Here is a 13,466-nt window from a genome sequence, read left to right as displayed (position 1 = left end):
TTTATTTTTATATATTAAAAATTATTAATATAATTAATATAACTAAATTCTTTTTTTTTTGGGGGGGGGCGGGGCTTCGTGATAGGCCTACCTCCCTGAAATGACTTTTTGCAGGTGCAACAAAAACCTGATCATAGTCTTTTTAGTTAGATAGCAGGGAAATACACCATCTAACAGATTGCAAGTCAAGCAAAAGTCACTAAAACTAGATGTACAAAATATGACCGCCGCTCAGTCCTGTACATCCATTCCGCGAAAATAAATCATATTAATGAATTTGTCATCTTCTACTCCATTCCCCACTCTTGAAACTTTTGTGTATGCTTGTTTGGAATGTGTGTGTGCGGGTCGCACACAAAGTCGCCTACTGGCGCTGCAAAGGTGAATAGATTTGTAGCACTTGCCAAAAAAATTGTAGCATTGTTAGAAAACTTTATTATTATTAAACAAAACAATCCCTGTCAGTTCCATGCAGTTTTCAACAGCTATCAAGAAGAGAGGTCATGGATTTTTGTGAATGTTTCTTCTTCTACATATGCATAAGTTTAGTCATCTAGTTCATATGATATTCAGTTTATTGTCAATGCACAAATTAAATACCAGTAGTCTAAAACAAAATGCAGTTTTACCCAGTGGTGCAAATACCTGACATGTCCAAAAGGGCCTTCATAAAAAATGCGTTGCTAGACTGTTCATACACATTTTAACGGGCCAAGTTGAAGAGCTACCGTCCATTATTGTTTGTGCAAATAATAGGCTGATTCATGTTCCCTTGCATTTTGCAACTATGAGGTCCATGGTTAGTCTGGCTTTCGCCAGACCAAGCTTAATCTTTTAAGAAATCGAAAAAGAAATCGCCGACAGATCAGGCTGAGTTCACCCAGCCTATAGTCCATGGTGGGCACCCGATAGAAATATTGTTTAATTTTGCGATTGAGATATCCACGCACTGGCGCCCCCCCCTGCTACGTGTTCGCCCCCCGGTTTCAGAGCTATTCTAAATGTAAAAATGCATAGAGGAGTTATGACAAAACCGTGACTGTTAACAAACTATATAAGGTAGGCCCTATGCTAGGCCTACAGTATTACACAACATAAATGGTCACTAGGCTATGCTGGCGACCCAAATAAAATCTCCTTTGGGAACCAATGGCTTACAGTATCAAGCGGACTTAAGCTGCCACCTCTTGGCGAAAAGTTAATAGTTTTGCATATCAGTAGTAATACATTTCACGCAGCTGTGTTAATGAAGTGGACACTTCTAAATGGAACCCAACCCACTGTGCAGTAGCTCAAGGTCTGTGGCTAAAGCAGCCATAATGAAAGCGTTATCATTGTTTGTTTGGATACTTCACACACACGTGTTTTTTAATCGCATAGACTACAACTGCTGCTACAAACTACAACTACAAAAGCTACAATCAAAGCACATCGACTCCCCTCTCACACCCTAAACACGCACTTCGAACAAACAAAAAGCATCTCAGTCTCACGGTATAGCCATAGGCAAAACTGTATCGGACCGGTGTAGACTATATAGACCGGTGTAGACTATATAGACCAGTGGTCTCCAACACGGTGCCCGCGGGCACCAGGTAGCCCGCGGGACGGCTATGAGGCACCCCCAGCGCACCTTCTAAAAATAGCCTTCAGGTCACCTGCAGATCACGCTCTAAAAAACACACTCCATTGTGAAGTTTTCAATAGATATTTAAGTCTAGACCAGAACCATTTTAAGAATGTATGTAGCCATACATCTGTAACATTAAATTGATATTGGTGATACCTTACAAATTGTAGCTGCGTTAAATTTTAGCCTTTGGCTCCAAATCCGTTTCCCATTCAATCTTTAAACAACAACGGAAGCGGAGCGCATACACGCTGCTCGCACGCATAGACAGTAAAGGGGGAAAAAACTTGCTTGTCTGGTGTAGCCAATGGAAGCATATCTTTGCAAAAGTTCTATGGCCATTCCATGTTCGTCAAATACGGTTCTTGCATGATTGTTCAAGGACTGAAAAACAATTGCTTTAGCTCACAGGCCTTTTCTCCTCCGTAGGCAACTGCCGTATAATAGCGCTGGAAATGTTATAGCATGCATGACTGAGCAGGCTGTGCATTACCCTTTTTTGTCAGATCATGGATCATTTCAGGTGTGCAATAACTTTAAAAGGAGTTTTCATATGTTAGGGTGGTGTGGGCGATTACTATTGAAATGTTAAAACCGAATTGTCCACTGAAATCAGAACTTAAACAACCCCTGAATTCATAATGGTGGGTGGGTATAAATTGGGTACAAATTGTAACCCAAATTATTAATTGCACAAAAAGATGGAAAATAGATTAGATTCCCCATGCAAATAGATTAGATTCCCCATGCAAACTGAACAAAAATGTTAGTGTTGCATAGGTTATTGATATTAAATTTCACAGTAAATTTCATAGTAAAAATCACATAGGCCTATTATTTAGGAGGACTACCCTCGCAAAAAAGGGGTGGGGGTATTTGAAGGGGTTTGTTTTAAATGAGTAGCCCTCCATATGATTTCGGGTCTTCAGGTAGCCCTTATTCCCAAAAAGGTTGGAGACCCCTGATGTAGACATATATAGACTAGTCTGGCTAACGTCAGACCTCATCTCATTGAGAAGGGGTCTGGGAACTAGGCATTCATTTTCTCGTATTTGAAATGTGGTTTACGAATGCCCAGAGCCGTTTATTGGGCGCTACGAATGTCTATCAAATGCGTCTGTACGTAGCTCATAACGGCTTCGGTGTGTTGTCATCGTCTTGCTGCCCTCCCTCCGTTCTGTGATTGGTCCCCTAACTGAGGCGAAAATTTGCTGCATGGTATCCAGGCTGCCTAGCAGCGTGAATAAAATTAAAGTTCTTAGTCTACAACTATGCACAGACACATTAAATTGTAATTAAACCATGATCAGACTGTTGCCCACATTACAAGTATTAATTCAAGACCAAACATGAATGTTGTATTCTCACACATTTTACAGAGACAGTGATTACAGAGGTAACCAATACTTAATTAGCTTGGCCTGGCACCCTGGGGGGTTAGGAATTTCCTTTGTCGGGGTAGTATGTGGCAGACTTCTGTAGCTTTGTTCTGAAATATTGACCTTGCAACTGCAAAAGGCATTCTTTAGAAATGCAAAAGGCTTGGGCAAAAAACAGGGCTTACAACTATGACTACAAGATTCTGAAGATGTTGCTTGCAATCGGTCACATAACATTGTGATGTTTCTATAATGGCACAACACTTTATTGTTAATTATGTAAATTGCAATTTATACAACCAATTGGGTTCTATGGAACTATTTATTTGTTTCTGATTGGCCGAGAGACGTTCCATGAGTTGGAATATCCCTGGACATTTCAACAAAGATTGTTAAGGTGGAGCAAGATAGCCTACTTTGTCGTAGTTCATGTCTATGGGCGCGAAATGAGGATCGAATCCTCTCTGCATAAAGAGGCATGTTGATGACGTATTGATGAGCGTACGTTGCAACAGGCCAACAGCAGCGGCATAAATAACCGGCGCACACCTGATATAAAGTCGATTTTCTCCAGACTGGAATGCTCAAAAATGCTAAAAATGTACCTGAAATGTTCAGAAGGATTTGAGGGTCATGAAAACATGCCCGAAATTCACATTCCTAACTCTATAGAACCAAGACCTTAGCATATGTGGTAAAATTCTGAGCTATGCCCATAGACTTCAATGGAGCAGTCGCTGCCTCTGCTCTGCATAAAGGGGGATTTTGACCCCCCCTCGTGCGATCCGGGTTCCCGGAAGTGGCTCCTGATGAAATATCTTGCTCCGCCTTAAGAATCTTTGATTTCAACTCAGACTCTGCACAGCTAATACACGGGTTTCCCGTTTACCAACAAAACTAGATGCACGCGCAGCCGTGAGGCAGAAGACGCTTGGTGGCCGTCCACAACGTTATAAACTTAACCTAAATAGTCGGCTGCTGTAAGCTACAATCAGATTTTTTTGTATACCCCTGTTGTCTCAATGATAATAACATCTCATTTCAGACTATATTTCAAAGTTTGACGTTCATTTGGATTATTAATATAACATCGTATTTTGTCATTTTTGGCAAAGACATGCATTCCGTTAGGGATATTGAACATATTTAACATTCTCTAACCATCGTGATTTCGAATTGGTGCAGTTTTCAGCACAAAAACTCATTTTATTCTTTTGCTCTTTTGCATTGCTCTATGCTGTTCTATGGTGCTTTCTGCCTCTTGGTTGCGCACGCATGTTTTCGTGACGTTCCATAGAAATCCATGTATAATAAATCACTCCGCAAATACAATGCGAAGATTTGACACAATGTTCTCATCCCAGCTCTCCACTATTTCAAGCAATGGGTTACTCCTTAGCAAACTATAACTAAACAGTGCTTCACCACATCTGTGGATTAAGCCACACAGTCAACTCAATGTAAGTAAGATAAACGAGGATGCTAATTGTTCTCAGCATTGCCAGCATTGTGTATAATATGATTGTCACTTGGAGGAGACTTGTAGATAACTAACGTTAGCATAATTAGCTAACCGCTGCTAACATGCTAGCATCAAAGATTGTTGCTAGCATCGTCACGTCGGGCTGTGCACAGTAGTGTAACATTTATTCACCATAAATTAATAAAGTTGAGTGGTTCTGCAATGTAGACTATGTTTCCGTTTTTTTGCAGTACCATGTCCCTTACATGACATGGCCCAGTGTCCTTGTAACATGCATGCAGCAAACCTAGATATGAATGGGATTTCAGCCCGACTTTCAACATTTCTTTCAAGAAGACATGTAAACCACAAAGAACCGTAACGAGGGATCTGGAATGTTGGTTACCTAGCAACCAAGACGCTTAGTGTCTATTGAAAAGGGAACTATTTTTTGATGCGTAAGAACGATGTCGAAATTAACATTTTTAAACAATAATGGGGTGTTTTCAGATTATTTAGTTTGTGGTAGAATTGTTGTATAAAAGCAATATAGCACTCCTGATCGTGGGATTGGTCATGGATATTCCCTCCGGCCTCTTGGCTATGGCCGAACAACACCCGTGGGAATATCCATGACCAACAGCACTCTCACTCGTGCTATATTGCTTAAATAACATATAACATTGCAAATGCAGGTTATGCATTTTACACAACAATATAAAATAAACTAGAGAATGTAATTCCAGGGAATTACAAGTGCATGAAAATGACGCTAGGACAGACATGGTGGTTGCACAGCTTAATAAAAGTTGATAGTTTAAAAGTAGACAGTTTAAAAGTTGAATGTAGATTGGGAGTTGATCACACTAGTTGACTGAAAAGCCCAGGCTGCCAAACAGTTGTGGGCAGAGGACACAATTGGCGGGAGTCATAGCTGATGATGACAGTTGGATTGGCTGAACAGTTAAATAGTTGGATAGTTTAAATGGTTCAAATATTTCATAGGGAATTATTGTAGTGAGGACTTTTATTTTGAAACAGCTTTTGGCAGAGGAAACAGTTGACGGGAGTCAAAGTTGATGACAACTGACTGTTGCTAGAGTAGTTATGGTGGTTGCTATGCTGGTTGCTAGGTTAATGATGTTGGTTGCTAGGTTTTAATGGAATGTGGTTGCTAGGCTGTTGCTAGGGTACTTGAAGTCGTTGCTAGGTTGTTGCTAGGGTGTCCATGGTGGCTACTATCAGAAATAAAGGAGTTACTACAGTGGTTTGCTTGTATAATCATCTTGGTTGCTATGGAAACTGACATAGATGCTTAATTTCAATGGTTGCTAAATTGGTTGCTAGGTAGGTAGTGGTTTAATATAGTAGGCTAGAGGCATAGTTGATGATAACTGACAGTTGGAATAGTTGAACAGTTAAATAGTTGGATAGTTTAAATGGTTAAATTATTTAATAGGGAATTATTGTAGTGGAGACTTTTATTTTTAAACAGTTGTGGGCAGAGGAAACAGTTGAACAGGATCTGTAGTCTTAAGAGAGCCAGATTGTATGCTTAAAGCCTGAGACAGACAGTTGCTGGAGGTGGCCGGAACCATATGGCTCTGGCCGGAACACTTGGCATAGGATTCTAAGAGCCCTATTGTGATGCCATAATCGCCAGTGTTAAGTCTATGGGGAAATTTTTAATAGTTTTTAATTAATAGTTCAAAAAGTATAAAAGTTACAAATATGAAAAATACATTCCCCACCTGTCCTAAGTAAGACCTACGTAACACAGTTTGAATGAAGTTTCTACATTAAACGGTTGAAGCCGCATTAAACGCAGAAAAAGCGTTAGAAGAAGAATAATAAGAAGAAATCGGATAACAGTAGATTGCATTTTCATGCACTCTAATAATTGTCACTTTGGACAAAGGCGTCTGCCAAATCCATCCATAAAAATCCTTAATTAAGCTTACAGTAAAACGACATTTGAATAATGTAATGTTGTATGTAATGTTTCAGAAAGACACCAAAAAAAAAAACTTTGCAGTCAAACTAATGACACTCTGATATAATGTCCCCTGACTGTCAATCACCCACAAAAGAAGTAGCTTCAGATGTGCACAAAAAAGTCCTGAAACTGTGTTTGCAGAAATAGTACTTCTGTTGTTGAAGTGAGCATACTCATTTCCTGTTAGCTGTCAACAACCACCTGACTACAAGTGTTTCAATCGTACCAAAACGTGTGCTCAGTCACGGAAAATCCTGGCCCTCATTATTTTGCCCTCATTACGAAGGCTGGTATTTATAGGAAGCACAATTTTTTTTATATCGACTTGAACACAGCAGTGCTCCTTAGAGCGGCCCATGAGTCACCCACATTGTATTTTTTTATGTTTTGGTACAGTTGAAGCACTCATCTTCAGGTGTTTGTTGACAGCATAGACAGATTGACAGGAAATGGGTATGCTGACTTCTAGACAAAACCAAAGTTCTTCACTACGGTAGTGCACAAAGCCTATTACAGTTATTGTATGTGACTTCTAGACAAAAAGAAAGTCTTTACAACATTAGTGCAGAGTCATTGTAATCAACAGTAAACTAAGATATTCTATTTGTTTCATAACTATTGCAAACATGTGTGAACATATACTGTATGGTTGTCTTTCCAGCATCATTTCTCAAAATAATGTCTCAGAAAAGTGAAAATGTAAGCATGTAGGCATCATAGTTAGGTCTGCTTGTTTCCAGCAAATTCTATGGTATGTATGGGTAACACTTTACTTGACAGTATTGACATAAGAGTTACATGACACTGTCGTGAACACATGACACTGTCATGACACATGAAACCTAACCCTAACCTCTAACCCTAATCCTAACCTTAACTTGTTATGACAAAAAACGAATGTCACTTAATAACAGAGTTGAGTGAGTTGTTCATGACACGTTCATGACAGTGTCATGTCACTCTTATATTGACACTGTCAAGTAAAGTGTAACTGTTTGTATTGCAGTCCTGCTCAGAAAAAAATCATGTTATCAATGTGCCAACCAACCAACCGTAATAGACAGGTGAGAACACCTGGCAGAGGTTAAAATGGTAGGTTGCTAGGTTGTTAGCTTTCAATTCTTGTCTCTTGCCTGAGATGTCATCTGTTTGCAGGTGTTTCAGAGAAGAATGGATGGTTCAGTGAACTTCTACAGGCCCTGGAACCAGTATAAGGAAGGGTTTGGGAATACCATGGGCGAGTACTGGCTGGGTAAGATCTTAAAGCCAAAGTGTAGCTCATGCCTGCAGTGTTTCATGCAGTGATCATGTATGACTGCATCAAGGAAATACCTTGGCTCGATTTCCCAGAGAGAGAAAGAAAGTGACGAGAATGTCAGGCAATGCATAGTGATTGGCCTCTCATTGGGCTATTTTGTAGGAGCTACCCAACAGCCGTTTCTGAGGGCAGAGTTTATTTATCACTTTCTTTTATTATGCATATTACTGCTTGCAACAGCGATATGACCACGGAGGAAAGCGAACGTTCAGAAAGTGTACCCGCTATGGCCCCCCAGATGTTGACCACTTGTTAGTTAGCATTCCATTGACCTCTGTCATTTTAGCAAATAACGTTACATCTGCAGCGTTTTAAGCCTTTGTATTTTCAGAGAAATTCAACTGGCGTCATAACCTCAGATCTGACTTAAATAAACACTGTAATAAACTTTTTTCCGAAAAGAATGCTAAAATGATGCTATAAGCATGCGCCACACAGGAGAGAAGTAACCGCATTCTCTGGATAAACACCTCGAAGGCAGTCTCAGAGGAAAGTCCACGCATGGGTAAGATATTTAGTTTAGGCCTATTTAACGTCACATGTTTGCCACTCCTTGGGCCTGAGGATGCGCATATGACTGAGGGAAAAAATAACAATAGCAAATTTTCCATGTGTCGCTGACCGTTAGACATGACATTTAGACGTTTTATAACTAAAAGGCTTAGGGAGTGCAGACCATTCCAAGGCAAAATGTAGCCAGAGCAGCAGAGAAAACAGAGTTACGACACTCCCATAACAAACCGTGGGAAAAAAAATGCCAGCACTTTTCCATGGCAGTTTTCAGATTATGGGAGTTATGGAAGTGAAAATGGCCAATCACTCGGAGTTACTATATTACGCCCTCCAGGATCCAGAAATACATCCCAATCTCCTCTCCTGCATTTCAGCCATTCAGCACAGTTTTTTTGAAACCTTTGATTAGGTGGTGGTGATAAAGAGTGTCACAACGCTCTCTTTTTATGTCTCTGAATGTAGCTATTTGCAACAAATCTGAAAATGGACTTAGCAATATATTTACAAATACACGGGTATAGCCAGAGACTTTCTAATGAGGAGACACAGCACTCAAAAAATCATCCATAGAAATGGGGTTACGTTTGTCTACTACACATATCCCACCCCTTCCGCAACAAAAAGTCGACAAGTGCATACCAATCATGTAGTGTGTGAAACTGTGCCAATGATGTGTTGGGATGTCAATTGACCGAGTTTACTTGATCAATATTTTTTTTGGTTACACTTTACTTGACAGTATCAACATAAGATTGACATGACACTGTCATGAACATGTCATAAACAAGTCATAAACGTTTATGACATAACGCTTCTGTTATTAAGTGACATTTGTTTTTTGTCATAAAAAGTTAGGGTTAGGGTTAAGGTTAGGGTTAGAACTAAAGGTTAGGATTAGGGTTTGTGTCATGACACTCTTATGTCGATACTGTCAAGTAAAGTGTTACATTTTTTTTCTTGCAGGATTACAGTCACTTCACCAACTCACCAGAAATAAAACATACGAGCTGAGAGTGGACATGGAAGACTTTGAGGGCAACAGGGTTTTTGCCAGGTACTCCTCCTTCTCTGTCGCATCAGAGGAACAGGGATACAAGCTGAATGTGAGTGGCTTCACCAACGGAGGCGCTGGTGAGTTTGGGAAATGAAACCTTAAATATTACCCTGGCTAAAGGTTGTATCAGCGATTTCAGGCCCAAAAAAGGTGACAACTTAAAATAGAAAAACCGCACTCTCAAGTACATTCTCTTTACTTATTTATTAATGCCATGTCCACAGACGCGTTTCGGCCTAAGCCATCGTCAGTGTGTAGTGTGACTACCAACATGAATGCTTTTTATCATTGAAGGGGTAAAGAGTTACAGGTGAATCACATGAGGTCATTAGGTGAGCTGCACCCAAGGGTGCGCTGCACCATCAGTTGTACAACATATTTGCACAAAAAAGACACAATACATCAGACTATAGTATGCAAACCCTATCAAACAGTTGCCAAATTAATCAGCATTAAGAAAAATGAAAAAATGAAATAAATAATAATAGCCTAAATACAATTGATTGACACATTAAATAGGCTAAGCAAAAAATACAAACATGCAAAATAGGACGATGGTGGCAATAGTGCACCCATCTTCTCAGCCCCTTCTCTGGCATCCTACATGTTAATGCATTAATCAGCAATTTATTTATTTAAAATTATGCAAAAATAGAGAGAGCCCACCACATAGGCTATACATTACATACAGCCCAGTAAATAGATATGCATTACACAAAGGTCATAGAAACTCACAAGAAGCAATTTAAAACCAGTTCTTCATTTAAACCATTAGGGTGTACTGTTTGGAGCGTATAGATCCAGAAGGCCTCCCGTTGAAGGAGATAGCGCTCCCTGTCTCCGTCCCGTTTAAGAAGCTTAACTGCCTCGATGCCTTGAAATTTCAAAGTACAGACGTCGTGCCAAGATTCATTAAAGTGTCTTGCCACAGATGACTTAATGTCATGATTATGTATGTTGCTTTTGTGTTCATTAATTCGTATTCTTAATTCTCTTTTTGTTTTACCAACATAACAAAACCCGCATGGACATTTCAGTAAGTAAGCGACAAAGGATGTGCGGCAAGTGATTCTCCCCTTCACAGAGAAAGACTTGCCGGTCCGTGGATGTAAAAAGGAGTTGCCTTTAATCATCGCATTACAGTTCACGCAACTCCTGCAGGGGAAGTTGCCAGGATCAAGAGTTGAAAGCCAATTGGTTGGCGGAGTGAAAGAGTCAGCTCTCACCAGCGTATCTCTCAAATTTTGACACCTCTTATAGGCAAAAAGTGGAGGGTTTTGAAAAGATTTGGCCTGATCTTCAAACTCTTCGTCAGTACTACAAATCCTCCTCATACGTAGAAACTGGCTATATGGGAGACTCTTTTTCATAGAAGGGGGGTGGTAGCTTTTGGACGATCCGCTAGCTGTCTGCCCCATAAGCAGACTGTCAAAAAAACGTGTCTCTGTTGGCAGCCTAGGCTCCGAGATCTGTACACAAAAACAATTGCTACCAACAAGGGTTGGCAACCCACTCAAAGGCAAAATAAAGTGTTTCAACCAATAACCGACGAGATGCGCGTTTAGGAGAGTTTTAATTGCACGGGAGGCAGGGGGAGGGAGTAACGAGCTAGCTCTCTGTTTTGTTTGAACATCAACAGAAGTAACGTATTCCCGCTATCACTGATACTGTACAACCTTTAAAACCAGACTAATTCACTTAATGCAAAAGTGTCTGGGGACTCATGATCGGGATACGTTTCCAACGCTAGCATGGTGAGGGGCGTAGAGGGGCGCATTAACTTTGAAATCATTGGTCTAGCCTAATCAATCACATTGATCAGGGATCCACATGTACACATTCTTCCGACTACACTATTTGATATCGGTAGGCGTTCCAGTCTACAAGTGTTATATATGGATGTAAAATGAATTTATTACAGTGTTCTCTGGTTTTGTTTTGTACGTATAGATAACATAGTTATTTTCATTTTTACAGGAGACTCTTTGACTCTCCACAATGGGATGAAGTTTAGTACATTTGACAAGGACCAAGACAGTTATACTGCAAACTGTGCTAGCACATATCTTGGAGGGTACTGGTATCGAGCTTGCCATGTTTCCAATCCCAATGGTGCTTACTTGTGGGGCCCTACAGATCATTACGCTATTTCTGTGAATTGGCACGCCTTTAAAGGGTACCATTATTCACTGAAATTCATCACTATGAAGATTAGGCCTGTGGCTTAGAAATCCGTGGAAGAGCCTCTTTGTTTAGAAGTGATGTGATACTTAAGGAGTGTGTGGATTATTCCATCTCTCTATCTCTCTCTCTCTCTCTCTCTCTCTTTCTGATATCTTTTTGGAGGTTTTGATAAAGCGTGAAGTGGGATTCTGGTCCATTACCCACAATTAACAATTGTTAATCTAGCTACCTTTGAACTGGTTTTCTTATAATATCACGTTGTACCACAGTACATGTGCCGCTGTACTGAATGCAATGCAAGTCAACGGAGGAATGGCATTTACCTGTGTTACCTGTGATCCTGGCTGATCGTACCCTAACACATAGCTCCTTTAAGCCTGATCCTAGACTGAAATAAATGAAAATCCCCCAGAAGACAAGCTGAGTGTGGGACTCAATTCATCTATAGGAAACTGGACATTCTTTTTTCAGCGTGGTATAAATATGGTGATCTGTGTACAAAAATACCTTAATAACTGTAATGGGTGTGGTCATGCAATTGCCTAGGTGTTAACTCTTAATAAACATTTCAAGCATATATTGTTATCTTGCGATTGATTTTGTAATCTTCTGACAAAACCTTGTTAGAACTTGATGTTATTGTGTTACTAAATCGATGAGCCATTAGCATGCCATTTTTACTCAGTGGAAATTTAGCTGTTCCCTTCACTGTAGTCACTCATTCCTTATGCATGCTGTAGTCCTGCTGAACTGCCGGGCCTATGATGGGTATTATGGGTGTGGTGTGTTAAAAGATGAGCATTAAGGATAAACAAGACCTGAGAACACAAAGAGAAATAGACTAAGATGAGGGGTATTTCATCTATGGGTGCTAAAGAAGAGTTAAACTTGAAAGAACTGGTGTTTGAATTAATGGCAACACAATGTGCTCCAGTAAATTCATTTCCAATCATTTCTTTCATTTGGTGGAAGTGTGTCGACTTCAGTACTGGGGGGGGGGGGGGTAGGGGGTGGTTGTGTGGGGGTAGGGTGGTGCTTGTGCTGGGGCCTAGCACAACTATGTTATGCCACCGCTCCTTCCCCACTTTCATAGTGATCAGTGGCCGGTTGCACAAAGCACCTTAAATTAAGTTTTTCCCTTAAAATCTGATTTAAGGGTCCCTTAAAATAAAAACGGTTGCACAAACACCCTTAAGTTTTCTCCTTAAGGTTTCCTTAACATTTTCCCTTAGTATTTAAGGGTTTGTCCTTTTCTTGTAAGAAATCCCTTAAACTGTTGCACAAACGACCTTATTAGTCTAACTAAGGGGAAAAACCTAAGGGACATCTGACTCTACCTTAACCATATTATTAACCGAATTGATGCTGATAAATGAAGTTTATTAACTACTTTTGACAATTCAAAATTAAACCTCTCTGTTAATATGCTTCCTCTTCCTAGGCCTATCAGAAACATGCTGTATTGTGTGGTTTACGTAGGCTAACGTTAACAATTCATGGGGATGTCTTGTTAGCCTATGAGCTTCGGTTCGGTTCGCTAGGCAAAACGTTGGTGCACTGATGACAGTCAGGACCATCTCTAACTTGACAACTAGTATTGTTCAGTTCACGTATATAATATAACATGCTTTACTTGCTACCTGGATAATTTCCGCGAATATTAGGTAAGATGAATGATAAGATCATTAAGCTTTACTGTGTTCGGTGGGTTAACTAACATCGCGGCAAAGGCAGTTAGCTGTAGGCTACAGCTGTTGAAAAATCTCCGTGGAAACTATAGAATTTTCGTGCCGGAAAATCCTTTTCAGTGCAGTAAATCCCTTATCGTTTCTCCTTAACTAAGGAAACATTTTAAGGTATTCTGTGCAACACCCTTAAGTAAATCCCTTACCTAAGGAGAAATTAAGTCTTAAGGGTCATACTTAAGGGA

At 40.1% G+C, this 13,466-nt stretch overlaps 1 protein-coding gene across 1 annotated transcript in view; it reads left to right on the top strand.

Annotated features, from left to right (window-relative positions):
• The window catches only part of LOC143125789 (microfibril-associated glycoprotein 4-like), a 28,602-nt gene extending 16,489 nt beyond the window's left edge, over positions 1–12,113 (top strand). The window contains exons 4-6 of the mRNA XM_076287535.1: positions 7,623–7,719; positions 9,262–9,429; positions 11,330–12,113. Of these exons, the coding sequence (XP_076143650.1) occupies positions 7,623–7,719; positions 9,262–9,429; positions 11,330–11,580 (516 nt within the window). The 3' untranslated portion in view covers positions 11,581–12,113. The remainder of the gene's footprint in view (positions 1–7,622; positions 7,720–9,261; positions 9,430–11,329) is intronic.
• Positions 12,114–13,466: the final 1,353 nt, after the last annotated feature.

This window comes from Alosa pseudoharengus, unplaced genomic scaffold, assembly GCF_046254945.1.
Source record: "Alosa pseudoharengus isolate Yale_2024_CS ecotype anadromous, Long Island Sound unplaced genomic scaffold, YU_APseudo_1.1 YU_APseudo_1.1_scf_1, whole genome shotgun sequence".
NCBI lineage: Eukaryota > Metazoa > Chordata > Actinopteri > Clupeiformes > Clupeidae > Alosa > Alosa pseudoharengus.
Note: the sequence above shows the minus strand (reverse complement) of the source record. Positions and strands in the feature narration are given on the sequence as shown.